Genomic DNA, 27,444 nt, shown 5'->3' on the forward strand with positions numbered 1-27,444 from the left:
AACAGCCATTCCAGAATATCGTGGAATAATATTCGAAAACCACGAACTTTCCAATTTATGAAGCGTGTCGTTTCTTTCGAACATATTCGAAACGTAAGTCAGAATCATGGAGGGGAGGGGGAGGGGGATATAGAGAGCGAAGGGATGAAGAATAGGGATGAAGAAGTTGGGTTTTTCATCGAACTTGTGGCGCACATGCAAACGGATAACGAGATTGCCAGAGCCAAGGACAATCCCGCTATAAATTTCTCTTTTAAACTTTCTTCGAATCGCGGCTACTTCGAATCCATTTCTAGCGAAGGTGGACAGAGAGAGAGAGAGAGAGAGAGAGAGGAAGAGAATCGTCGATTCTTCTCGGACAAGCGTGGTCAAGCGAAGAGTATATATCGATGATCGATCGTATATATACTTGGTATCGATCCAACTTTAAGAAGCTAACGTCGAATTGAACGATAGGCCGGCAAAGGATTTCTCGGGGGAGGGAAGCCACGTGATCGTTGCGAAGCGGTAAGAGGATTCTCTCCTCCTCTTTCTCTCGAACTCTTCGATTATTCCATTCATTGATCGATCGATCCCTTTCTTCTTCTTCTTCGAGGCTAATAAGTATCGTATTTTATTTCGAATTCGTAAATTTTCGTGGAAATTTTCGTTATAAGCGCGATGTAAACGAGCCGAATGAATTTGGGCGGAATGCAACAGCGGTCGCTTTAATCACGGTTTAATCAAACATTCCACGGTTCGATCGATCCCGTCCCTGTATTTTCACCAATCAAGCGACAAGTTTCTCCACGAGACCAACAGGTTCTCGTCATCGAACGAACCGCGTTTTTTTTCACCGAAAAATTCGAACGAAATTTGCGAGCGAAGATAAATGTTATCGAGTATTCGAGCACGAGGTCGAAACGATATTTCGACGAAACCTGGTTCCCGCTTCGATTCATCTCTGATTAATGCCACCGTCCGACGATTTGGCGCCGATACTGATTGATTAATCGCACCGTCGGCCGTATATCGGCTCCACAACCGACATTGCCTCGCTTCTATTCTTAGACCGCCTACATTGACTTTCTGGGTTAAAGCGTGCTGGGTCCTATGACGTGAGAGTTGCGACAGCCAACCAATCCTTTCTTCTTTCGAATCACGGATATTTCTCCTTCTCTCTCTCTCTCTCTCTCTCTCTCTCTCTCTCTCTCTCTCTCTCTCTCTCCTTCTCGAAAATTTTCAGCCCAGTGTTTCCGGACGGAAATTCGGCCGCGAGATAAGTTTTCGGTTCGACGAAACGACCTGTTCGTCGTCGTTCGCAATTAACCTTTCCTTTCGGATGAAATTAATTCGCCGAGGAAGGTGGAGGAAGAGGAAGTGGTTCCCGAATTTGTTGGAAAAATATTTCAGCGTAAATAATAGGGAATCCGAGGGATCGCCCACTCCCAAGACGTTGGCGGCCAATATCTTCGAAAGTTTTACTCGACTCGACGCGTATCGTTAGCGCGAATATCTTTCGACGCGAGGGATTGTTTTGTTCCCAGTGATCGAGTTTCGATCGTTGCGGAGATTGGGGCGGACGTGGTTGTATGTCGTGTTGGAACACGAGCTCCAGTTTCTCCGAGTTTTTACCCGTCGAGAGGAATTTTCCTAGAAAAATTTTTGAAAGGGGACGAGTCCAAAATGTTATATAATTGTATAACGTATAAATTTAGCGTATAAAATCTATCTCATCTTTGTGTACGAATGTATTCACGAATTTTCTATATAAATTTTCTATTCCTAACGAATTTAGCGGTGTAGAAAGGAAAGAAGGAAAAGATTGCATCAAACTCCATTATTATATCGAGGATTCCGATTGTCACAGATTTTAACGAAACAATTCCAACAAGCCGAACGGCATCGAATAATCTCGCACAGGTTGCTCTCTTTCACTTTTCGCCCGAATTCTCCTCCATGCCGCTCGTTTTTCCCAGTTTCCCTGCAATCCTCTCCCCCCCCCTCACTCTTAGCCTTCGACGGCTTTTCATCGCTCGAGCCGACCGCAATCCCATCCTGTAATTCGTTTCTTTCACCATCTACTACACACCGCCACCACCACCAACAACACCGTCTTCCGTCACCGCTTCTCTCTCTCTCCACTTCGTACTTTTTTCCTTTCCTTTTCTTTTTCTCTTCTTTTTTTTCCCAACGAGAGACGTATAACGTCTCCTCCTCGTCGTTCAGGGCGCACAATGCAAGCGAGAAAGCATTTAGCGATCGGAAAATGCCCTCTTCCCTTTCACGCCGATCCTCCCTCGCTTCTCTTCGTCTCTCCGTTCCAACAAATTCTTCGTTATTATTTGCGCGATGGAGTCGCGTATCCCGCTCCATCCATTGTGTCGTTTCGCGTCTTCTCGATCTTTACGTTAAAACCTGCATCGACCTTTTCCGACAAATGCGTTCTTTTTTTTTTTTTTTGTTTCTTTCAACGTGCGTATCATCGAGAAGCAACGATTATTTCTAACGTTTGAATCTTTGCCAGAGTATACGATATTGAAATTAAGAATAAATTTTTAACTCGATTGTAGCAGTTCGAAGTGAATCGTGGTTATATATAATTCCAAACGATCGAAGTTGTACGATTACATAATTGTAGCTATAACGAATAAATGTTACTTACCTTTTCTCGTATAAATAAAATTTTGCGTTTAGATCGAATAAAATCCATTCTCGTATTTATTTTCGACAATCGTTAACCAATTCTAATTCACGGACTTTTTTTTTTAATATCTACATTTGTGTAAACGTGCGATTTTCAACGACGAGATCGGAACAATCTATATTCATTTTTCGAAGAATGGAAAGGAATTTCGGAACGTTCGATAAATCGGCGCCAACTTTTCCCAAGTACACCGTATATAAAAGCACGAAGCGTTTGTCCGCAATGTTGCACGTGTTGCGTTCGTTTCGCATCGCGGGGATTCATTCATATATTCAATCGGCTGCGCAGATGTTTCGCCCCCCTTTTTCTCTCCTCCTCTGCGGAGGATTCAGTCGCTTTCACTCGCCCGATCGATTATTCATACACCCGCGGAAATCACGAAACTCGCGTGGCCAATAAAAACCAACAATTTTCGATCGAGGGGATCGAGCACGTCCCGAAGCACGCTCGCCGATGCAACGCCGTTATACATCGTATTTACGAACGCCGTGATATTTTTATTTCGTTCGTGGCCTACCTTCCTTTCGGCTGGATAAATATTTCGTCGACGGACGATTCTTGTTTCTCTTCTTCTTCTTCTTTCTCTTCCTCTAAATACAACGTGAAATGAATTCTGGACGTGGGATATAACATGAATTAAGAATTACTCTCGCGTCGCAAGATCGACGTTTGTACATTTATTCTGAGAAATTCGTCAGAAATTGTTGTTTGCGCCTTCTTCTCGTTCGAGAGACGAGAAATTGGAGACATCGATCGATGTCGCCGGTTTCTTTTAAAATTTATCAACCCGTATTTATTGCGTACGAGTTGGAATCGAACAGACCGATTCCATTGTGCTCGCTCTTTCGTGCTTAAATTTCGATCCAATCGCGAAAGAGTGGAGGGAGAAATTGTGTCTCGAATATCGCGAGAATTTCCTTCTCTTACCTTCTCCTCGCGCGGTACAATATCCGAATACAAATACGTATCGCATAAAATAAATCTGTCTGCAATAATATCTTGTTAAATCGCAAACTTGAAAAGAAATTGCGATCCGTCGAATCCGTCGCGAACGAATATCGTAATTACGATCGTGATTTCGATCGAAAATTCCTTGGAGAAGGAGAAAAATTTCGCGAAAAAGCGCGAAGAAGGAATCGTAAACAACAGGATTTCGCGATCGTTTAAGCTCGAGACTCGAGAGAAAGAGAGAGAGAGAGAAAGCCGCGAACGTGACGCATCGTCGGCGGAAACGGCGTCGTTTAGCGTGCGCCGACGTTATTTCCGGCAACGACACACCGCATTTGTCCGTCACGATACCGCCTTGGATCCGCAAGGATCGAGTTTAAATATCTGACTTACCGGGTGTAAAATTCACCGGTTTCTCCCTGAATTTCAAGCATCCGTTGTAAAACTGGCCCAACTTCTCGAACTCGCCCACCATGTGACCGCTCTTGTTCGCCATTAGCTCTGGACAGAAATTAATTTAAACATGTATTAATCTTTACAAATACCTTCCTACTTGTTCAAGATAATGTCCAAGTATAAGATTCGAAAAAAGATCGTTGAAAGATCCGAGAGGAGAAATATATTTATTTTTTCGTTAAAATATTCTTTACAAGACATTCGTAAAAGTGGTAGAACAGTAAATAATTCATGATGATGAGAATGATACGAAGGGTTGGTTTATGGCTGTCGAGCCATAAAAATGATCAACGATTATTCGGGAACAAAACGCAGCACGGAAGAAGACGAAATAAGCGCATGCGAACTCTCGCTCTTTGGTGAAATATTTTTCGTCCCCTTTAAATATACCACGGTCGCACGAGGGAGCATAAATCACGGATTCGTCGCTCTATAAAAAGATGAGCCGGAATCTCGAAGCTAAAACTTGCCGAATATAGGATCGCCGTTCTGCGCCATTCGAAAATGGCAAAGGTTCGTTTGGATGCCGATCGAAGGGGTGACTTATTCACCCGAATAGATCGAAACGTGGATTCCTCCTCCGACAAGACAGAGCCGTGTTTCAAAGTACTCCACTGGCGGTACTACTATGGCCAGACTATCGCAAAAACTCGAGTATTTGGCCGAGTGTTTGTACCGAGAGCGAAAATTCGCGTTTCAACGGTGAAAAGATCGGCGAGCTTTGGATGATCGAAGTTGGAGAAAGCGATAATGTAATTTCAAGTTTTTTAATCAGAAGATTGAAATTTTAGTTCAAAATTTCGTTAGCTCGGCGAATAATTGGGGCATCGGCCATTTTTGAGTAAGATAAATTTGAATTAAATTCCACGCCTTCTAAATTTTATCTTACTAAAATTGACGATGTTTTACAACATATTCTTGCAACTCTCGAGTCCAATATTTTCAATTCAAGTATGAGAGCAATCTAATTTATGGCAGAATATCAAGATTCAAAATTTCTCCTTCTCCTCCTCCTCCTCCTTATTCCAATATTATTTGAATCCGTTTATTTCGATTCGACTAAACGAGTAACTTCCGCTTTCATTTTATTTTAAATCGCAAGAAATTTCGAAAATTTCGATTTGAGATATGACGCGTTCGAATTTTTACCTCATCTTTTTTTACTTCAAACCGGATCGTTTTTAATTCGAATCGATTTCAGGATCGATCAGCAACGGGATGGAAAAAAGGGGAAAGATGGCATGATGCGAAACGTTGTTCGACTTCCTCCTCCTTTTCCCTCGTCGAGGTCGTTCGTCGAACGATCGGAGCCCGTATGTGGAGCATTGTGTCGAGTCATAGGACAACGTGCATGACACACTTCCGTGTGCACGTATATCGATTAACATGAAATATTTATAGTACGGCTAACCGAGTACAACCCAATCCGCCGCCCTTCCGTCAGCCTTTTGCCGACCTCCCGGCGGATCGTCCTCGACATCCACGTTTCCTCTTTCCACCTATCCCACATTATTTTCCGCAATATCTACATATTCGTCGTACAATCGTTACCGGCCGCTTCGAGCGCTTCTTCAAAAATTTTACCCTTCGATTTCTTATCTTTTCCTCCGCCCTCCTCCCTCATCAAGTTTCTCGCCGGATTTTCGTGGAAGATAAGAGTTTCGGGAGAAGAATAGCTTTTATTGTTGCGCGGAGAAGTTGTTCGCAACAATAAGGATAACAGGGTGATAAACTTTTCTCGGATAACTGTACTTTGATTTTCGATATCCAACGATTGTGACGAGGGATAAAAATATTTCGAGCGTCATTTTTCATTAATCCGAATTTATTCGAGAAATAAAGCTACGATCGGAGGTTTCGATCAATAATAAACTATACTCTTCCTCTCTCTCTCTCTCTCTCTCTCTGCTGCGCGATCGTAAAAGGAATTAGAATTTAATGCAATGAAGGGTGATGCGGCCACAGCCACTCTGCCACGCTGCCGACCAATTTACAGAGAAAGAAACACCTGGATCCTCGTCTCTTTACTGCCCGTTACGGAAATCGAATAAAAACTCGATTCCGTTCCAAATTATTCATACTTTTCATACCCGGAATAAACTCTCAACCGTAGGCTGTCGACGATTTATAGAAATTTTGCTTCTTTTATCGATCGTTGCATGTGCGCTTCCATGCGTTTAACGTCACGATTTACCTTTTTTCGCTTTGCCTTTTTGAAGGTGGCACAACGAACGAGGGAGGAAACGAACACTTTTCACGAACGAATTTCACGTCACGAAAGAATGAACAGCGAAAGGATCCGTGCACGTGTCAAAAGTTCGATCGATTCGCTTCGATGATCCTCGAATCGCCGACATTCCTCGACGATTCGGGCGGCAACAGTTATTTCTTTATCCAACGACAAAACTGGGCTCGACGCGTCATCGATATACCATTCGAAACTAATTCGAAATTATAGAATCTAAAGGCGGAAAGAAAGAAGGCTGAGCGAGGTTTCGAATCGTTATATTATCCGGAAACTCGTTACACGCGATTCGAAAGTAGGAGCGGAAATCCGCACTCTTCTTCTTTCGTTTCCACTTTCGTTCGTTCCCCACCCTTTCCTGCCTTTGTCCTCGCTGCTTTCCCGCGGTTAAATGGAAACTCGAAATTTCGGCCTACTGCAGCCTCTCTCTTCTCTTTGCCGGAGAGACCAGCAGTGGTGGGTGGCCAGCTTTTTGTCGAGACGCCCTCCTCTCTTCTTTCACTTTCCCTTCAATTCATCCTTCCCTTCTCTATCCTCGAGATAGCTGCGGTACGTGAATTTTTTTTTCTTTTCTTTCCTCTCTCCTCCTTTTGGTTTCTCTCTGGAGTGAGAGAGAGAGAGAGAGAAGAAGCGCGAATATTTTCAACCACGAATCGAAGCTCGCGAAAAGATTCGATTTCTCTATTTTTCGTGGAGAGGAGGGAAACATGAAAGTTTTCGCGGGATCGAATTCGTTTGCTCGAAAAAAAAGTAGTTAAACGGTGGAGTGAATATTCGAGGTGGGAGGCGAGGAGATTTCGAGATTTCTTCTTTGGTAACTTTTTCCTAACCCTCCTCCCCTTGAATGAAAATCTCGCGGAAGAAGAAGTTTTCAAAACGAAGGCGGCACTTTTCCAGACCATTGCGACTTTTCCTTTCTCTTTCTCCCTCCTTTTTTTTTCTTCTTTTGTAAGAAAGATTTTAAAAGCGATTAAAAGAAAACGTTTAAACGATCGAGATCTCTTCTTGAATTCCGATTTAAATATTTCCTCTCTCTATCTTCGACGTGCGCGGAATTTTTTTCACGAGCAACACAAAAAGTTGGGAGAAACGTTGATGCGTATTTCAGGGTAAATGCGAGCGGACATAATGGCGAGGTAACGTATTTCCATGAAAAAAAAAAAAGTAGATATTAAACGCTGGTTGAAAATGCAAACTTGCCGACTCGATAATCTTGCGCCTCTCTCTTTCTCTCTCTCTCTCTCTCATCTTTATTTCTTTGATAGTTAATAATCCTCGCGATCGATGATTATCTCGCTCGTTCGAGGCAAAAATTGATTCGTAATGGAAATTTCGATGCGCACCGTTTAGAAGGATAATAATCGGGACGATACGTGCAATCGTGGTATCTCTTCTGCTAAGATCTAAGCTTTCCTCTGTTCGAAATTGGCGGCCATCTTGATACGAAGATTGATTTCGAGTAAGATCACGTCGATGTTAAAATTCATCACTTTTTGTTTTAAACAATGATAAAAGGACGCGATGGTATTGCAATGATGTTTCGATGGAGGAGAAACAAGGTAAAAAACGCAAAATCTTCGAAATAACCAAAGCAAAAATTCCATTATCGATCATTCCTGTGCATCCCTCAATTTCTTATCGATCTATCCTATCGTTAACAAAGCAAAAATTCCATCCCTGGTGTATCACAATTCTTGTCAATGTATCGATCGATCTTTTCTCATCAACGAGGCAAAAATGCATCCATCATCGACTATCCTCCATCTTTCTTTCATGCCCGGATCGATCGTACATCTTTTTATCGAGCAAAAGGAAAAATTTCTCCATAGCAAAAACGCAATCCATGCGACAATTCCTTGTATCCATCCCCATAATACAGATCTATCTATCTCTTTTCTTTTTTATTAACGAAACGATCGACGATGTACATCCCCAATTCCCGATGGTGATTATTGCACGCGGCCAATCGAGGGTGAATTACTCTTGGTTGTGATCGAAACCGATTTCAAGGGAATTGATATCGGTTACGTGCCATTAATAACGTCCACGCGTCGACAAACAGAGGCGGAATTGAGGATATCCGGCCTGGCGTCGGCCAATTCCTTGACCGGAACTACACACATGTCGGTACAATTTGCGAACAACATCGGGGAAGGATCCTCCGTGACGCATGAGCTTGGACCGTCCTCGTCTTTGGACTGGTTTCGAGGTCGTGTTCCATCTCCAACATCGTCAATTTCCTCCACGAGCATTTCGTGGAATTAATGTTTCTATTTATTGGCTCGTGAAGCCTCTGAGGGCTTGTTGAGTGCACAGCGATACATGGTAAAAAAGTGGAATTCAAAGTTTGAGGTTTTTTATTATTATTATTATCGCAGATCGAAAGAGTTTGCTTTGACCAATGTTGAGCCAATCTTGGAGAATCGTATCGCGTGTTCAATTATTTTTATAAGTCGATCTTATTCGAATCGTACGACGTTTCTAAACTGAACTCGTCGGGAAAGATTTCGACAACTTTGGAAAATAAAGAACTGATTTTTACTATTTATCGTTTGGCTCATCGATCGTTTCTCTAAAAATATCCCCCTCGCTTCGTTTATTGAATACTTGCCTCGATGGTTTAACATCGCGGCCAAAGAGAAAGAAAGAAGAACAGTCAACAATATTTCGTTAAATTGAAAGCTTCCGTTTTATTGGCCGACGGATCTAGCTATTCGCCAATCGTTTCCAACTCGCAAATCGTTTCGAAACGAATCTCGAATTATTCTCGACTGTGCGGCACAAACGTTGCCGATTCCAAAGCTCACGACTTTTCCCAATTTATAGACGAGCTGCAAACGAGCAATCGAAATTAGTGGAAAGTGAAGGCTGTGAACTGTGCAGAATTATCCAAATGGTTGGTACGATATGTTACAATAGCATAAATTTATCGGGAAAGTTGCGATAGTTTAAATAGAGCTTTTTACGAAAATTTATCGTCGACGAAATTAATCGTCGAAAAGATCGGCTTCGATCTATCGAATATCAGCTGGAATTGTTGCTCGATCAAACTGTTGCCGGTTCGAAAAAACAGCGCGAATCGAGGGAATGAAGATCGATAGAGTTCGTCGGATAAAAACGCATCGGTCGAGGATTTTCGAGAAGGCAATTTTCCTTCCAATTATCGGTGGAAAAGAAAAATCGATGCAAATTGTGTGAGATTCGTGTGGAAACGAAACGATTTTTTCGAAAAATCATCGAACGAGAAAGAAGGGCCAATTGAAGGAACTCTGTGTCCATTTTGCAATCTAGCAGACTAAGCTGTCCAGAGGCAAAACCTGGCTGGCTCCTGGTCGTTTCGTCGCCTAAGAGTAATTGATTATTCCCGATCAAACGTTTGGCTTTCTTCCGAATTTGGAAAGTGGATGCCAGACGTTTTGCGCGTATTGGCCAAAGTAGAGTAATCGCGCTGCCAAATTTTGTACAACGTGAAATGGATCTATGTACTTTGGGGGATGAATTTTTAACCTTGACCTTTTTTTTTTTTCATATATTTTTGCTTGATCGAAATTTAATTTCGAAAATCGACGAATTAGACGAAATTGAATTTTATCAAAAGTTCGGAAAAAAATTCTTGACTTGATATCTCTCTTTCGTAATTTGATAAAAGATTTGCGAAAAATTCGCGTGTTCGCGACGAATGTTACGACGATCTCGGTTTCGCTCTTATTTCGAAAATAAGAAAGGAATTGTATCCCAATTTGCAGCTTCGAAACTGCAGCGTGCAGCTATGCAGCGTTCTATTTATGGAAATGGATAGACTTCATAAATAGTTAGAATTGCATAAGAAGAGGGGAGGGAGGGGGGAGGGGGAAAGGGGGAGAGAGTCTCGATATTTTTTATCATCTCGTTGCTCGGGATTCTCGATAGCGCGGACTTATAAAGTCTGAATTTGCCCAGAAATTCTAGTCGAGTCGCCGTTGCGGTTATAAACAAAACTTCCGTGAAACAGTAACTAGGCGACTCGAATTCCGCTTAAGACCTACTTGCAATTTGCATTCTGGATTAACAACGAAATTTTATACGAAGGCAATATTGCCGGGAAAACTTCAATCTCGTCTCTCTCTCTCTCTCTCTCCATTTCAACTATATTTTTCAATGTACAAACAAACGTTCGTAAAAGAATCTTCTCCTAGGGAGAGAATTCTCTTTTTATTTGCTTATTAAAATTTTTAACATCTTTTCACTTTTCTTCCTTTCGAAACAACGAGTGCAATTTAACGCATTAAGTTTTAAGAAGAAATAAATACAATTTTATTTATATATATATAAACGTGTGTGTCTATACGTATGCTATAAATAATAAATTCTCTCAAATAACTTACTTGACTTACGCAAGCAAGAAAATGATACGAACGTACAATAGTATAAACTTCTAAACGTATCCCGTTTTAAAAATTGGTTGGAGAAAGATAAACATGCATTTGTTCGTACGGAAGTATGTCGATAAACCCATACGTCAAGCACCAATAAACGTAAAGTCTACGATAAATCTTATGCTGACGCGCATCAAGGAACAAACGAAACATCGATATATTTACGTAAAGAAAAGTATTACGGCGAAAATATTACGTATTCCATTGTATACGTTGAAATAGATGGAGCGGGCCACCGATACGATAAAGTTAATTTCGCTTTCGGATCGAGAGATTATCGAATTTGCGGTCAGAGTGTGTTGCCGCGTATCGCGTTGAATCTGCGAAATACGAAACCAACTTTCCCGCTTAATCGGTACGTCTCCCTTCCAGATAAAGGGGAAACGAACCGCTTGCGGCTGAGACAAGAACAATGGCGGATTAAGCGAACCCTAAAACCAAGTAAAAGGAAACGGTATTCTTCTTTAATCGTATCATATCAGAATTCGAAACAGATTATCGATTTCTCGAACTACAAGAATCAGAGTTGTAAAACGTTGCACGAAATCCAAATGATAATACTATACGCCGTAACGTACGTCTCTGAAAGGATTGTATGACGAAAAAGTAATGAAAAAATGAAATAGATCTTTAAAATTAGGACAAGATTCTTTTTTCTGAGCTGAGCAGAACAAGAACAATGGCGGGTTAAGCGAATCGTGTTTTATTCTAAAACCGAGTAAAAAGAATAAACAATATTCTCCTTTAATATCTCCTTTACATATCAGAAACAGATTTTTCGAATCGAGAACTACAAGAATCAGAGTTGCAAAATGTTGCACGAAATAATAATACTATACGCCGTAGGATCGTCTCTGAAAGGATTGTATAACAAAAAAAGTAATGAAAAAAATTAGGACAAGATTTCTTTCCTTTTTTCGAAATTTTGAGAACGTGGAATGAAAGATCCCTATGAGATACGTTCACGTCACCCGCCACGGGATATGGAAAAAGTGTGCGATTGATCGATCTCTGCGACGTTTAGATTTCATTAGATATGTATAATTGGAAAATCGTAAAATCGAATCGATTTATAGGAGGAACCTTCGACGTGACTCTAGCTTAACGGGACGAGCTTGATCCATTAAGCAGGTTGGATTAATCAAGTTTGTAACCCTCTTCTTTGTTCTTACGTAAATTCTACATAAGGCACTAAGGCTTCGCCAATATTCCAGGAACGAAGATACGTACGAGACGATTTCGAACCGATACAGGTTTCCATTGGTATCGTATCGTTGATGGAGGAACAGAATATTCCATCTTTCTACGCGTCTTTCCAACGCGTCATTCATTCGCTTATTTGAAAGTAGACGCGAGCAAAGGATATTGCAGTAAGTGTATTTAATATATGTATTTAAGTTTATTGCAGTTACAATTACTGCCTCTACGTTTGGAATAGAACTTTGTGCGACGTGCACAAACGGAAAACGATAAATATAGGAGTTGTGTTAAGAACACCTGCTATTTCAATTTCAATCGATCGATTGGTAAAATATTATTGCAAAGAATCTGAAAAAGGGACGTATCTTGTTTAAAAATCTTTAAGATAAAAGTGTTTTGCAAGAAACATCCATCGAGGACGATCCCCGGGAAAAAAAATTTGGCCAAAGGAATGCTCGACTCGACATTTTGATTGATTGATTCAACGCGATTCCTGAGCAAGAGGAATCGAGATGAAAAAAGCGTGTTTCCAAGACGAGAGCCAAAGGAGATTTCTGGTTGATGAGAAATTTGGAAAAAATGGTGGCGCCAACCGGTCGTGTACGTGTACGCGAAGAAGTTGATTTTTAAACTCTTGTCAAACTTTCTCGATTCCGTTCTCCCGTCCTTCTTTTTGTTGCTCGAAATGTCGGATGGCATCTCTCTCTCTCTCTCTCTCTCTCTCTCTCTCTCTCTCTCTGTGTTTCTGGTCGAAATAAAAATGATAAGCGACGAGGAGAAAATGGCCGCGTGACGAGCGGTTGTCCAAGTGTTTCTATTCTTAGAGGGACATTTTTGTCGGTCGAGAACAATTTCATAAAATGTATATTCGTTTCGCTTTGGAGAGATAAAAAGAAAAAAAGAAAGAGAAAAGAAGCAGAAGTCGTATCGAAAAAATACACAATGGGGTGATCCTTTCTTTCGCGTTGATCTCCATTCGTATGCTGGACGGAGAAAGATTTACAAGCTCGAATGAGTGCTTCGTTCGCGCGAAAAAAATGAGAAGCGATGAATTATTACGCGGAACGTCCATGTGTCATTCTTTGAGCACGCCGCGCCTTTTTTTCATAGACTCTCCGTCCCTGTAAATCTTCATTTCCGTCGACCTTTTTCTCCCTCTTTCATCCAAAACGAAGGGGCAAAAAAAAAGAAACACCCTTCGAGTTTAGGGAAGCAGATTCTCTTTCTTTAAAGAGAGGAAACCTTCAACCAAAGAATTCTACGAAACGACCTAGCGAAAGATGGAATATTATTCGTGGAAACGAATTTTCTTTCCAACGTTTAAATTTGCAATCTCGAATAAAAACTTCAACAACTCGACATTAAGTTTATCAAATTTTTTCCGAGCAAAGCAGTGAAAATTCTTACCGCGATGGCGATGAACGTACGTAATCACGATCGTCGCTATGTTATCTGATCGAAAATCCAAGTCGTCGATGGATAGATTTTTCCAAAATTGATGGTTTTTCCAAAATTTCGGGTGAAATTATTATATCTGGACACAATTTGTACAATTTGTCGAGCGAAACGATTCGAACTTTTTTCCACAATGTTGTTTCGTCAGAGTGGGCACCCGGTTGTTTTTCATCCCCTACGTCAGCGCATCGTGACGTATGCACGTCCAGCTCTTTTAATCGCGTATGACCTACATATCCCCCCGATTCTTCTGTCTCTTCTGTTTACTCGCACGTACTCGCCGCGAAATATATTGGAATCTCGATAATTCGTCTCGTTTAACGAACGCGAATTTTCGATCGAGAGCGAAAACGAATGGATATTTTAACGATACGTCTGGGAATTAATTTTAATTCCATATCGTAGTGAATACTTTTAAAATATTTTTAATCCTTCAGAATGGACAATCGTTTATTTCCGGGGCGAAAATTTCATTTTCGAAAGTATTTTAATATCCCGCTTTTAAATATTTGATTGGATTTGGAAACGATTGCATAATGGAATTAGAGACCTCGTATAAATATCCCGGAATTCCATTTCTCTATCTCTTCGAGAGAATTTTAATTTCTTTTTTTTTTTTTTTTTTCAAATATTATACCCGATGAACTCGATCGAGTATAATGAAGCGAATACTTGAAAAGTAATCCCAACAATATCTTCAGGAATAGCGAAGAAAAAATAATCGTGGACGTAAGTAAGACTAGATTTTGTCCAAACACATAATATCGATAAATTTAAACATGCTCAATTTCAACTCTCTCTTTCTCGAGATTCGTTCGGTTAACCCACGTGGTGGAAGCCATAAAAAAAAAAAAAATAGGATAGTTGAGGCAACAGATTACGTAAGAGATCCAAGATGATACGATTGGAAAGGAGCGGATTGAAAAAGCAAGGAAATTTTTAAACGACGGCCGACATTTCGTCGCATTTCGTGATCGTAGGACGAGGATCGAAGGGAAAAGTAGAAATGAATCGATCTTGAAGAATGTTGGCGGAAAGAGCGGAGGGGATGTGTCTCGACGAGTAAGAGTTTCGCGATGATGATGCGAATTGATTCGAAAGCAGGGGCCGATCAAGAAAGTTTCGTCTCGAATACGCTCCTGAGCGTTTGGTTAATTGAAAGTTTAAATGACGGAGGGAAAATTTGCCCACGCTTCTGAATCAATTATCCCTTCCTCGAGTGCTCGAGTTGGAAGTTGGTGGGAAAGCTTCGCTCTTCTCCCCTTTTTTTTCAATAATTAATTGGCAAGAAATTAATTTCGACATTCAAATTTTGGTTTTATCGATCGACGAACGAAATGTCGTGAAAAAAATCTTGTATCTCTGCTTAACTTGTTGTTAACATTGTAAAAATGTTTGCGATTCATCCACAATTCTAAAACTCTTACTCCATTTACTCATTAATTTACTCCATCTTTTCTTTTCTGTTTAATTGTAAGTTAACGTAAACAAGCTCGTGAAAGCTCGTTAACAAAGAAGTATCATTATTATTATTATCTTAAACGTGGATGGATATCACGTAACATATATATATATATTCACGTAACTATTTTCCTTCGTTCGGAAAAGAGGTTCGCAAACAGAGTTCTCGAATAACTTTCCAAGGGTGTCTTAATGGAAAAAAAGAAGAAGAAGAAGAAGAAGAAGAAAGGAAGGAGAATGGGTTGACTCACTGTGAAGATGATCGTCAACCTTCGCCTGGAGCATGTTGAAGCTCGAGCTAGGTTGATACGGCTGCTGATCGCGGATACCGCCGCACGCGAACTGATAAAAGTCCTTGCAAGGATCCATCCCCTTCCTCATGAACGCCACCATCCGCTTCGAGGCTTCCTCGCAGGCTTTCGAGTCGCACAAACCCTCCTGGCCATCCCTCTCTCTGATACAGGCCTCGTCCTGCAATCAAAATCGTATTCTCTCTCTTTCTTCTTTTTTTTTCATATCGTTAGCCTCCAACTTAATCCAGAAGGACTGGGAGGAAACGATTCTCGACTTGGATCCCCCTTATGGGCGGTCGTTAATCGATACAAAAGAAATTAGAGGGGGGGTTAATATGTATTATATTGCACGAAGGTGAAGGCGAGGCGGGTGCAATAACGAGGATGAAAGGAATAAAGTTTGAGAAATAACGTTGAGAATCATTTTGCTAATGCAAGAGGTCAAGGATACGTTTCTTAGGCAGGACGGTTCAAATGTTCCGTCGTAAAATTTTTATCGCGCAGGAACACTGTTCTCTTTTCTTAATTTAATTTATTTAGCGCGATACGATACGTAGAGTGTAATTGAAACCGACACGCCGCTTTATTTGCCCATTCCACATTTGCTCCTCCTCGTCTAATATCGCGTGTAACATTTTTACGAATCGAAGAGAACAAGTACAGTTTTCTTCGATTTATTCTCTTCCCTTCTTCGGGACGATTGGAGAAAGATTTGAGAAAAAAGAAAAACACACGACGAATTCTAACGAGGAATCTTGGTTGATCTTCTTTTATTTCCGCGAGTGGATGGAAAAAAAAAAGAAAGAAACTCGTTCGATTCGTCTTCAAATATAAAGATCACGCGCCTTTGTTCCTTAATGCGTCGGGGGAGCGCTCGCGAAGCGAAATCATACGTCTTTCTTGAAAAAGACGAATGGTTTGACGCGAACTCGGAGACTCGGTCGAAGATAAATAAGAGGGAAAGAAAGGCGTGGAGGAAAGGGGAAGTGAAGGATCGGTCTCGACTTATTTCCTGGAAAACCTGTCCAAAGAGTTAACCTAAAAATTTGAGGGGCCTAACGAAAGGGGCTGCGCAACTACACGTCGACGATTTTCATTGTCGTCAATTGCCTGGATGCGCCTTTTCTTGACAGAGACGGATGATGATCCTTTCGCCAACGATGACGTTGGATCTCGTCCGGACGTGGTTGCGTGAAATTAACCAGGGTTCTGACCCAGTTCTCGAGAATTTTTCACCCGTGAAAAAGTAGAAGGATCGAGATCTAAATCGTAAGAAAATCTATGCAGGTAGCTATCTGTAATCGAGTCGAAACAAGTACGATCTCGCAAATATCGTTTCACCACAACTCATTACACCATTCGTGCACTCGATCACCGTTCCCCTCTCCCCTCCAAACCAACTATATTTTTTTGCATATATATATATATATATATATGTTCCTCTACATCGTCCATGAAAATATTCTCTGATGAAAATTCTTCGAGACTGAGCAGGCATCCGGCTAGATGACCCAGCTTTCGCGATTCAAAGATTTCAGCTTTCGGAAATTCTTCGCCAAGTCGTCCGTGAATTTCGGATTCTTTAACAGGAAACCGAAAAAGGAAAGGAAAGCTCTCGAAGGGGATTGGATACGCAAAGGAAACAGCTTCTTTGACACGGTTTTCGACACGAGAATGAATTCGGCTTAGATGGGATGAAATTAGGCCCGGAAAAACTTTTCGATTTCGTATTCCACGTGCTTCGACGCGCACAAAGTGTTCTCTGCTCCGCCATAAGGTGGAGATGATAATTTATCCTCGCCTCGATTCGGAACGTATGGGCTCAAGTATGCGGAGAGAATTTCTCGGGATTGAAGCTCGGTTACGCGTAAGGAAGCGTGCCAAATGGCGTGGAGAATGCGAGCGAGAAACTTTGGCACGCCTTTGATGACGCGCTTCGATACGAATTTCTAATACTTTTCTCGTAATATATCTCCACGACAAAGAATATTCTTCTTTCGCGAAAGTTTCGAACAAGGTTTTTACATCGTGCGCATTACATCGAACAAAAGAATAAGCATTGTTCTTATATAAAATGTTTCTTCTTAATAACGAATCTATCTATCTAAAGTAGAATTAATTTCTTTTCTCGCTCAGCGGCTCGAAAAGCATCACTATACGCGTGTTGATTGGACCGTGCGTTGCAATTCGCGCACCCCGTGTTAACTTTCAATAAAACACACGCCAATCCACGTATAAACAACAGACTATATATACACACATCTATAGAAATACACCGATAATACTCTCTTTTTTTTCTCTTCGATTTTCACGCACACGTGAAAAAAATGAGAGACGAAGTTGAAGGAAAGTTGGAAGGAAGATGGAGGGATTTCCCATCGGGGGTCAAAAGTGTCCGAGCGGTGAAAGATAAAGGTCAGGATGAAGGGTGAAACCCTGACCTCGCGTAGGGTTGACATTTGCCTCGAAACCTTACCGCATAGTATGGCTTCGCGCATACCTCTCTCTAACGACCCGTGGTCGAACTTGGCGAATCCTCCACGGGAATAGCATTCGAATCCATCATTTGTCGTCCACGCTGAATATCAAACGTCGAATAAATCTAGCGAGGCCCTCTTTCTCCGCCATCTTTTCTCCGCATTCTGCCTAATCCTCGTTTCGTCGACGAACGTTTCGAGAGGGACACTCGGGGGAAAAACTCGGTGAATATTTCAGATTGCGCGCACGGTGCAAAAATGGCGTCAGGATTTACAGGATTTTTGTTTTTGAATAATCGAAATCTTTGTAAATATAAATGTTCCGTGTCGCGTTATTACGAACGTATTCGCTGAAATTTCTCCAATTGTTCAACGATTTATAAATTTCATAAATTTTAATAATTTCTTAAGTAATATACGTTGAATATATACATATATTCGTCGTGACTAAAGGCATTAAAGGTTCAAGTAAAATATATGTTACAATTCAATGCGATTATTCTTCCATATTACTTTATTCAATGTCAGAATAACGTAATATAATGCGGATTTTCGTGTATATATATATATATACCTTTCACGTTATACGTGTATAATTATATATAAATTACAAATACGTTATTACGCATATCTTTCTTCTCGCGTTTAATACGCGTATTTTAATATTTATAAAGTTAATATCACGTCCCCACACGTTCTTGCAAGGGATTAAAAATACTCGAATATTCTCGTTCTTTTTTTTCCCTCTCCTCTTCCCCCCCCCCATTATGGTGGCAAACGAACGATATATTCGACACGTAGAACTTAAGGCAATTAAGAGACACAGCTTAAGATGAAGGAAACGCGAGCGGTATATTACATCGATATAACCAATCCCTTAACTACATCCGGAATATTCGAGCGGCAATCTGCTTCGAATCCCACTAACTACCCCTTGCAGCTGTAATTACAATCTGCAATCTACTTATTAACAGGCTGAAGCCGAGGGAAGACGCGGCCGAAAAGAACCGGTTAATTGATCACGGATTACGTCCAACGCTTTTCTACTGCTCGTTAACAATCCCTCGAAATGGGTGTTCGACAAAGAGGGGATTCTCCAATTCGAGCGAAATTCGTACGCGATATATCATGATTCCGATCTGATCTCGTTTCGAATAGCGAGTAAGAATCGATCCGTTGAAAATTTGATTTCATTGAGGAGGAAAATAAAATTGCCTGGTTTGGTTTTCAAATTGTTGGAACTCGAGGAATTCGGGAAAAATCAATTTTGAATTAATAAGAGCAATTTCGACGAGCCGTTGAAAAATTTAAATCGATACGCGGTTAAGGAAAATTGGTTTGGTCGGCCCGCTTTCGCATGCACGACAGCATTGGATAAAAGCGCGAATAGAATAAAATTCCCCAAATCTTGGCGGATATCATCGCTTGCAAATTTAATCGTGTATTTGCAAGCAGTTGATTACAAAGCGATGACAAAGAGGTGTCTCTGTGTTAATTAAACCAAGCAAAATTGATAAACGTTATCCTTGAAATTTTGGATGGGACGTTAATGATAATTATACACCGTCGTCCAGGCGTCGAAATTCAAACACGAATTTCCAAACCGATTCCACGCTCTATCATTAACCTTACCTCGTCCCCCTACCTTTCACTCCCCAATTTACTCGAGCAGAGGAGTGGAATGAAATAATTTTAAAAGTCGCGACCTTCTTCTTTTTTCTCCCCTCCCTCCGCCAATAATACCTCGCCACTGGAATTAATAAATTTCCGTGGAAGAGGCCGCTCGTTCGATGCGATCTATTTTTATGTTTCACAGTTTATTCTCGCCTCTCCGCGAGACAATCGATCGATCCCACGTTAACGATTATACTCACCGGCCTTTAACCCCCTTTTTTTTCTCGAATTCGCAAACGTAGCTTTGTCTCGCTTTGATCCACCGTCGATGGCCTGCGAATATTTTTTTTTTTTTTTTTTTTTTTTATTTGCACGACCACGAGCACGCACGCAACGTAAATAGTGAAGTAAGATTAATGTTGACTGTGAAAACGGAGAAATTTTTAATAGCTCGGCTCTAATTACTGTACTCGGTCACACAACGTGTGAGCGAATTATTTCTCGTTAAACGAGTTGTATCGAAGTTTTTTCCTTCCTATTTTTTTTTTTTCTTCTAAATTCGAACAAATCCAAAATTCCAAAAAATAAACTCGAAACGGGTGTACAGAATCGAGGCTGTCAGAATATCGAATTACGATCGTCGTATTCAAGGATCTTTAACTGAATTATAGACTTGCTTAATGTTAATTGGGAAACCTTATAAGGATAACTGCGAACTGATACCAATTATACGGCTATTATTCGTGCGAGAATAACATCGGATGCAACGCGTTTAGCCTCGTTGAAGGTTTCCACCAACAGCGATCGCGTCAAATCCAATTGAGATTTACATCGCGCTCTCCATCTATCGATGGAAAAAGTTTCGCGTATGTTTCGCATACACGGAAATCGAGAATTAGAAGATCTCTTCGCTCTTACGAAGAGAGAGCGAGTAGAGATCTTAAAGTTAAAAGCAAACTTGATAAAGTAGAGCGATTCTCCAAGGTTATTTTTTTCCTATTCCAAGAGTCGATGGCAATATTGTTCTCAAAGCAAGCGTAAAAAACAATCGTTCAGAAAGCTCTCGAATCAGTCATCGTTACTCCTCGCTATATAATCTTATTTTACTCGTCAAAGTAAAATGTTAAAATTGCTGTTGTCGAGGAACAACTGTCTCCGGGAAGAGTTTTATTTTATTTTTCGACAATAGAAGGAATTTTATTCTCCAAATCGTTTATTATCTTACTCGTTTAATCTCGAGAATTATAACCACTCTTGCGAGAGTATACATATTTCCTAATAACATTTCTACAAAATCCGCTGAACTCGCCTCTCAATAATAACGAACACCGGGCTAGGAGAAGATTTTACTTTATCGGGCAAGAGTTACTTATTACCCCCGCTTCACGAAAAAATAAAAAGAAATCTCGAATCAACGACTGTGAAATATTCCTTCTCCGTATTTATATCTGGCAAACGTTCCCTCCAACTCGCCTCGGAACGAGCAAGGAAGTAAGGAAGCGAAAAATCGCCTTTGGGGAATTTTCTTTCATTTTCCTTTTTTTTTCCACGGATTCCCGCTCGTCGCGACTCTAACAGCTTTGCCGACGCGATGTAAGCGCTTCAGGGAGGACGCGAACTGTTCGACTCTCGAAACCTGTTACACTAACTATTACGGGAATCGTTCTTATTCGTCGATCGCAAGAAGAACAAAAATAAATCTGTAACGTGTTTTGCCGAAAGTCTCGTATTTTTTTTTTTTTTTTTGTTTTTTTGAGGAGGAGGAAACAACGTTTGTTCTGCAAAAGTATAATCGTTGCTTTGATTCAGAAATATCACGACAATTATGAACGATCGAAATTCATTTCATGTATTATGAAATCTACAAATTAGAGTTAATTTCGAGACGAATTGGTGCAATGAATAATATAATAATAATAGTAATAGTAATAGAGCGTGTCTGAAGGAATAAGAGCCGAAACACGAGTGGCATGGCACGATAAAGTTGCAATAAAGGAAGCGAGGAATCGATGCGCCGCTTAAAAGAACGGGGCAGGCAACGATATTTTAGCGTTCGAAGGGAGCCATATTTCAGAAGAATACAACAACGAGAAGAAGAAGGATGACGCGACGGATCCGTATACATCGCTTTACGATCCAACTTTCGTTTTACGAGATTTTACATCTCGGATCGTCTCTCAGCCGAAATAAATATCGTTCAAGAATTTCCGTCTGATCTTATTTTTCGGCAAACCGCGTCACGCCTCGAAATTTTCATCTTCTATCCATCTAAGCACGCGATTTAGAGAAATAAACGCTGATCTCTCCCTTTCGAAACATTCTATATTCTATATGATTTTCTCGAAAAGCACATATGTTTCCGTATAAACAACGCATGGACCAACCCCGCATCTAATGATGAAGAAAACTGAAACCAGCGTTCCCGATCAATCAACTCCTCTCCTCTGTTCACAATAGATACAGAACTCGTGTAATGTTCAGAGAGAGAGAGAGAGAGAGAGAGAGAGAGAAAGAAAGAAAGAAAGAAGGGAAGAAAGAAAGAAAACAAGTGTAACTTTTGGGGAGGGAATAACAGTTGGCGCGATATCCTAATTCCAACAAAGAAAGAAAAGGGACAAAGGGGGAAGGAGGCGTTGAAAAGGTGAAGAGGTCTCGCCTGGGATCGTGGAAACAATCGTTTCGGGGGGATTAAAGGGTAGAGTCGTCGCTCACCAACGGCAGGCATTCACGCGGCTGCTCCCCCTCGGGCAGCGTGGTGATGAGGAAGAGGACCGGACTGGTGACGAGCAGGCTGGTGACGAGCAGCATCGCGAACGTGAGCAGCGCCTTGTGCACGGCCTTACTTCGTCGGAGCCAGTAACACGGCACGCAGCATATCCAGGTACCTTGCTGCGCGGCCCTCTCCACGTGCACCTATACATTTCAACGATCGAGTATAAATCGAATAAAAATCTTCCTTGAGGGAAGAAAAGAATAAGAAAGGAAATAATAATCGATATGCACGCACGTTTCTTCGATCAGATTGTGTGCGATTCGATAAATAAATGCAACGAAAGAAATGCCACCCAAAGTTGAACCCGTGGAAGAGCGCGGTTGAGAAGAAAGTTGTGTTGAAATTGCTTTAATACGGGAGAAGCCTTCGAGAGTCGTTTCTATTAGCAAGAGAATCGGGAAAACACAGGGGGAATGGAAAAGGAATGTCGAGGGAAATGGAACGTCAACACTATGCCGGATTATAGACGTTAAGACGTCGGGGATGAGCGAGGTGAAACCGAAGGAGGATCGAACGGGAGAAAATTAATTCGATCGAACAAATTTTCGTGAATAAGAAAACTAAAGAAAGAAAGAAAGACAGATGGATTATGGGCTCACCATCGGCTCGTCCGGAAGGCCGGATCCCTCCTCGGTGGCGGGATTATTTCCGGGTCCAGTCCCCTGTACGTGGACATGTGCGCCACCTCCGGCCCCAGGGGCGCACAGGGTGCGAGGGCTGAGGGGTAGCCTCACGCTTGCCTCGCCACGGGATCTGCCCCCGCCGCCACGGGCCCCACGGCCCCCGTAACCCCGGCTCACCGTGCACAAAGCCACATTTGCCGGGTCCCGCGGAACTCCCTAGCTCTTCAAAACTTCTCCACCCGCCGATGGACGGCAATGGACGGATCAAACCACCGGCCGGATCCACCCCTCTCCCTTCCACTCCTCTTCCATCTTCCCGTTCTTCTGTCGCCAATCTGTGCAAGGAGACAGAGAAATTTATCGTTTCCTTTTTTTCCTCGATAAAGAATTTTGAACACGGTGGAAATACCTTTTTCGAAATAATCGATATAAGAGGAATTTTTATCGTGGTAATTCGTTCCTTGTACGCGATAATTCGATCGAACGTGCGTGACGCGCAATCTCTGCGAAAAGTGTTCTTTTTTTTCCACCACAGATAGAAAACTGGTGGGTTCGCAAAGGGATATATTGGAAATCTAGCGCGAATTAGACTTAAATGATTTGAGTTTCGTGCGCGTAGACGATCGTTCGACACACGTTTCGACACGACACGCGAGCGTAATAATAAGTTTAATCGCGGCCCACGCCGTGACTCATTCGAGGCGGCAGAAAGAAATTCAGAATAAGTAGCCGGGACTCGGATGTAGATGAAGGGAGATTTATAAAAGCCAAGGTTACGCACGAATTAAGTCGTTCTCCGTATCGTAAAAAGCGATCTTGGAGTCTACTAAATCGCCTTCACGAGAAGCCTCGGTTTAATCTCGATTACTTCCAAGCTGTTTCCACCGTGGGATTTCTAATTTATGCGCATTTCTTTGTCGCGGCAAAACGCACCATTCCATCGACCGAGTCCAAACCGTTTCTTCTCTCTTCTCAAGAAAACCAAAACGAACGAAGATATAATCGACCAAAGAAGAATAATCTCGACGAAAAGTTTCTTCTGGATCCTATCTGTTCACCTGGACGACGAACGATGATCGATTTAATCGCTTTTCTTTTTTTATCAATTTTTCTTATCAATCCAATCGAATCGGCAGCTTTCTCTTATCTTGCGTAACAATTCTATCTGCTTGGCGAATTAGTTAGTCGAATCATGCGTAACAACAAATATCGGCGAGAAATTTCTGAAATTTTACAGCACGAAATATAAATATTTCAATCTTGTCTCTTTTCAACATCTCAAGCTTCATCATCAAAACTGTTTCTTCGCGAATAAATAAACAACTTTTTACGAAAAGTCGCTCGTCTAATGATAAGAAAAGCGCGATGCGTCCCCTAAACCGACGCCATTCACCCGCTATCCTCGCAGGGATAACAAATTTCCGTTTCGTTAAGGAAGGAAGAAAAACGTACGTTTTTGTTGCACGATCATTATTTATTGTTTCGCCGCTTAAAATAAAATAATCGATCCGTATTTGAAATTCTAAACTAAACTTTGAGTTAACTAAAAAAAAAAAAAAAAAAAAAAATGAATCCTTCACCTTCGAGAGAAAGGTTTTTATTTGGTCAGAAGTTCATCCGAGGAGGAGGAGATGAAAATTATTATTGGTGTCGGTATTTTCAAAGCGCGAAAACGTCATAAAGATAATAGGAGGAGGAGGAGAGTAAAAATCGATCGATTAATAAAGATTTATTAACACGAGGCCGGCCGATGATTATTCTGACCAAGATTTACGACGGTGTGTACGAGTGAACGGGGGCGATCGCCCGTCCAAATTGATGAGAACAGGCGCGGCAGACGGGATATTTATTCATAGGAGTAACACGTAAGCGAGGTGATATATTCGCCGATTATTTTTTGCATCGGGTTAAAAATATTCAGGGCCGATGGGAGATCAGATTTTCCAGTCAATGGAGTACGTGATCGAGGCCTGGGAGGAGGACGGCGGCGGTGAAAAGAAAAATGTAAACGAACCGAGGGGAGGGGAAAGCGATGGATCGAGGGGCGAAGCATGAATCGAAAGAAAAGAACCGGACATCCAGAAACACGTCATTTCTTGCTTTCTCTTTATCTCGCGAGAATACCGCGTTTCTTTTCCTTCTTTTTTTTTTTTTTGTTTTCCAAAGATTGGACGGAGTCGAATCGATTGGAATGCACGAGAGAGCCGAGATCGATCTCGGCGAAATGTTTGCGCGCGGCCACTAAAACTTTTCGAGCGGAAGGGGGATTTCGTGTGGCGGAAACTGTCGCTCGCTTCTCTTGCCACGACCAGAACGCAACGGGGGGAGACGAATCGTCTCGAATCGAAAAAGTTGCGACCTGTTCCGGTTGATCGAATCGGCGCGAAATTTCTTTTCCTCGGTATTTTTAGCGTCCCCGTCGAAATCTAGCGCGGATAAATTCGAAGATCGAAACTCTTGGGAGGATCGATGTCGAGGATCGATCGAGCTCTTCTTTCGAAAAAATTTATATACATCGAGGAGGAAGAATATGATGATCGTTTTCGAAAAGGTGAAGAAAGAATATTTTTCTCGCGTCTAGGAAGAAGAATGTCAAACATTACGCGTAAACAGTTGCCTGTGCCTGATTCAGCTCGTTAGCAGAGCCTCATTAACGAAAGCAAACCGGCGTCTGGTACAAAAGTTTCTGCGATTATTTTTTTTTAATCTTGAAATTTTTTTCTGACCAAGTATTCAAAATGATATTTTTGTGCAACGGTATCCGTGTATCGACTTTGGAAAATAGATTTATTATTCGAAACTTTTCAACTCAATTTTCAAGTAAACTTAACCGCTTCCACTAACAAATCTACGAAAGAATTTTATCACTCTCGACTTTAAGAAATAATAACTCTTCCCTATTCTTCCTTTCTTCTTCTTTTAAATCTCTCAATTCGTTCACAGATAAAGATCGAGAAACTGGTCGACCAGTTCACCAAAAGGAATATTAAAAATTAACCGGATCATCAATTCTCAATTTTCTATTCTCGCCATTGTTATCGCCTTCGTTCCGTTAAAAGATAGTAAGAGGGAAAGAGAGAGAAACGATCGATCGACTCACCTTCACGAGATCGAAAAAATTTTGTCGGGCGATCTCTGGATTATTTCGAGGATCTCACTTTGTCGAGCGTTCACTTCCGGTTCACTATAGATCCGCGGGGAACGAAGGGATGACCGAAGCGCGGGCTCGCGTATCACCCGAAACTCCTTCGTTCGGGAACTGTTTCTGCGTCTGGGCTGGCACGAGATAACCGGAAGTCGAGAAAACGCGGCCCTGCTTTACGGCTGGGGGTAACACGCGGACTGTCGGACCGGACTCAACCACCGTACCGCCTCTCTCTCCCGCACACACGCTTCGCCCACCTCCCTCCTCCGCTCCATTTCTCCCTCTCTATCTCTCGCCCCCTTCTCTCCCTCCCTCTCTCTCTCTCTCTCTCTTCGCTCGTCCTTCTCAGTCCCCCAGTCCTTCCACTTCATTTCTTATTTTTCACGTATATTTTTATAATTATCCTCTCGTATCTTTCCTCCTCTTTTCTCTCTCTTTTTTTCTTTTTTTTTTTTTTATTTATCGATAAGCGTTATGGAATTTAGGTAGACGACGACAATAGACGAGGTTACTTCGATTCATCGATTTATTTGTCGGGATTTTATTTTCTCCGATTTATTTCGAACACCTTTTTTCGTACCCTCTTCTCTCTTCCTTCCCCGTCTTCTCCTCCTTCCCTCCCCGTGGTCGCAACGCGCAAGCCCTCGATATTCAAACGTTAGGAGAGAGTCGGTCGGAGTCAGAGCAAACTGGGAGAACTCGGAGCGCGTTCGTCTCGCTCGCCGTGGAAACTTTCGTCGGCTAGGATAAAGCGTATATGAATGGAATGGAATTCTCTTCCCGCGAAGATAATTCTGAAGTAAAGTTGTTGCGCGATAGATCGAATCTCTTTCGCTTCTTCTTCTTTTTTTTTTTCTTATCCTTTGAAAGAATCGTTGTTTGTTCCAACGTTTATTCGATCGTCAAGATAAAATGGATCGTCAAGGAAAAATGGAAAATCCATCGAACGTTGTTACTTAATCGACGGTTTAAGAGTTGATTAAATATCCCTTTCGATTGAAATCTTGAGCTTTTTCATTGATATAATTTACGAATTAAACCGGTGTAATTTTAACGTATTTACGGGTATATTTTTAAAGTATTATTAAGTACAAGATATAATGTACTTGGTCGAATTAATTAATGCTAGATTGGAAATATATTTTTCAATTATGTTTTACAATAAATGATAATTATATATCTGATTTATTTCGAGTCCTTTTATCTTGGCAACCGATTGTGATGAAACGAAAAGCGACCATCAATTTTCTCTATTTCTTGATTTTCGTCACGAGATCTTTCAACAAAAAAAGTCAAAATTTTATTTCACACTTTACGCGAATGTAATTTCAATTTTTACATATCATCGGTTCTTTCTGTACGAATCTGAAGAATAAATCTAATCGAATAAACTACTCCCAATAGAAACTTCAGCCTCGTCGAAATGTATTAGATTAAATCGGCGTATGAGCAATTAAAAGTGTTTGATGCGTTCTATCGAATGCGGGACGAGCTCAAACTTGTATATCGTTTCAAGGAACGACGAGATATCAGTTCGTTAAATTCAGATTCGCTACGAAATCGATGGATTACGTTATATCCACGTCCACGCAAAACTCGGCGATATCGGCGCCAAAACCCCGACAAATCCGGGGCCGAAATTAACACGATTAA

At 41.4% G+C, this 27,444-nt stretch overlaps 2 protein-coding genes across 7 annotated transcripts in view; one reads left to right on the forward strand and one right to left on the reverse strand.

The window, feature by feature from the left end:
* LOC100865960 (neprilysin-1) overlaps nucleotides 1-26,007 on the reverse strand; it is a 66,875-nt gene extending 40,868 nt beyond the window's left edge. For 3 of the 6 annotated variants that reach the window (XM_031918368.2, XM_031918369.2, XM_086904758.1), the window contains exons 1-5: nucleotides 25,747-26,006; nucleotides 22,623-22,981; nucleotides 21,963-22,163; nucleotides 15,118-15,337; nucleotides 4,028-4,135 (exon numbers count right to left, since the gene is read on the reverse strand). In XM_031918368.2, the coding sequence (XP_031774228.1) occupies nucleotides 4,028-4,135; nucleotides 15,118-15,337; nucleotides 21,963-22,163; nucleotides 22,623-22,625 (532 nt within the window). In that variant the 5' untranslated portion in view covers nucleotides 22,626-22,981; nucleotides 25,747-26,006. Of the gene's footprint in view, nucleotides 1-4,027; nucleotides 4,136-15,117; nucleotides 15,338-21,962; nucleotides 22,164-22,622; nucleotides 22,982-25,746 lie in introns of all 6 variants that reach the window. The other 3 variants (XM_086904759.1, XM_086904760.1, XM_086904761.1) reach the window with 3 other exon arrangements.
* LOC100866315 (CDAN1-interacting nuclease 1) overlaps nucleotides 1-27,444 on the forward strand; it is a 131,049-nt gene that overhangs the window by 63,629 nt on the left and 39,976 nt on the right. The window lies entirely within an intron of this gene.

Source organism: Apis florea, unplaced genomic scaffold (assembly GCF_048593485.1).
Source record: "Apis florea isolate Af1SG1 unplaced genomic scaffold, ASM4859348v1 contig_2350_pilon, whole genome shotgun sequence".
Lineage (NCBI taxonomy): Eukaryota > Metazoa > Arthropoda > Insecta > Hymenoptera > Apidae > Apis > Apis florea.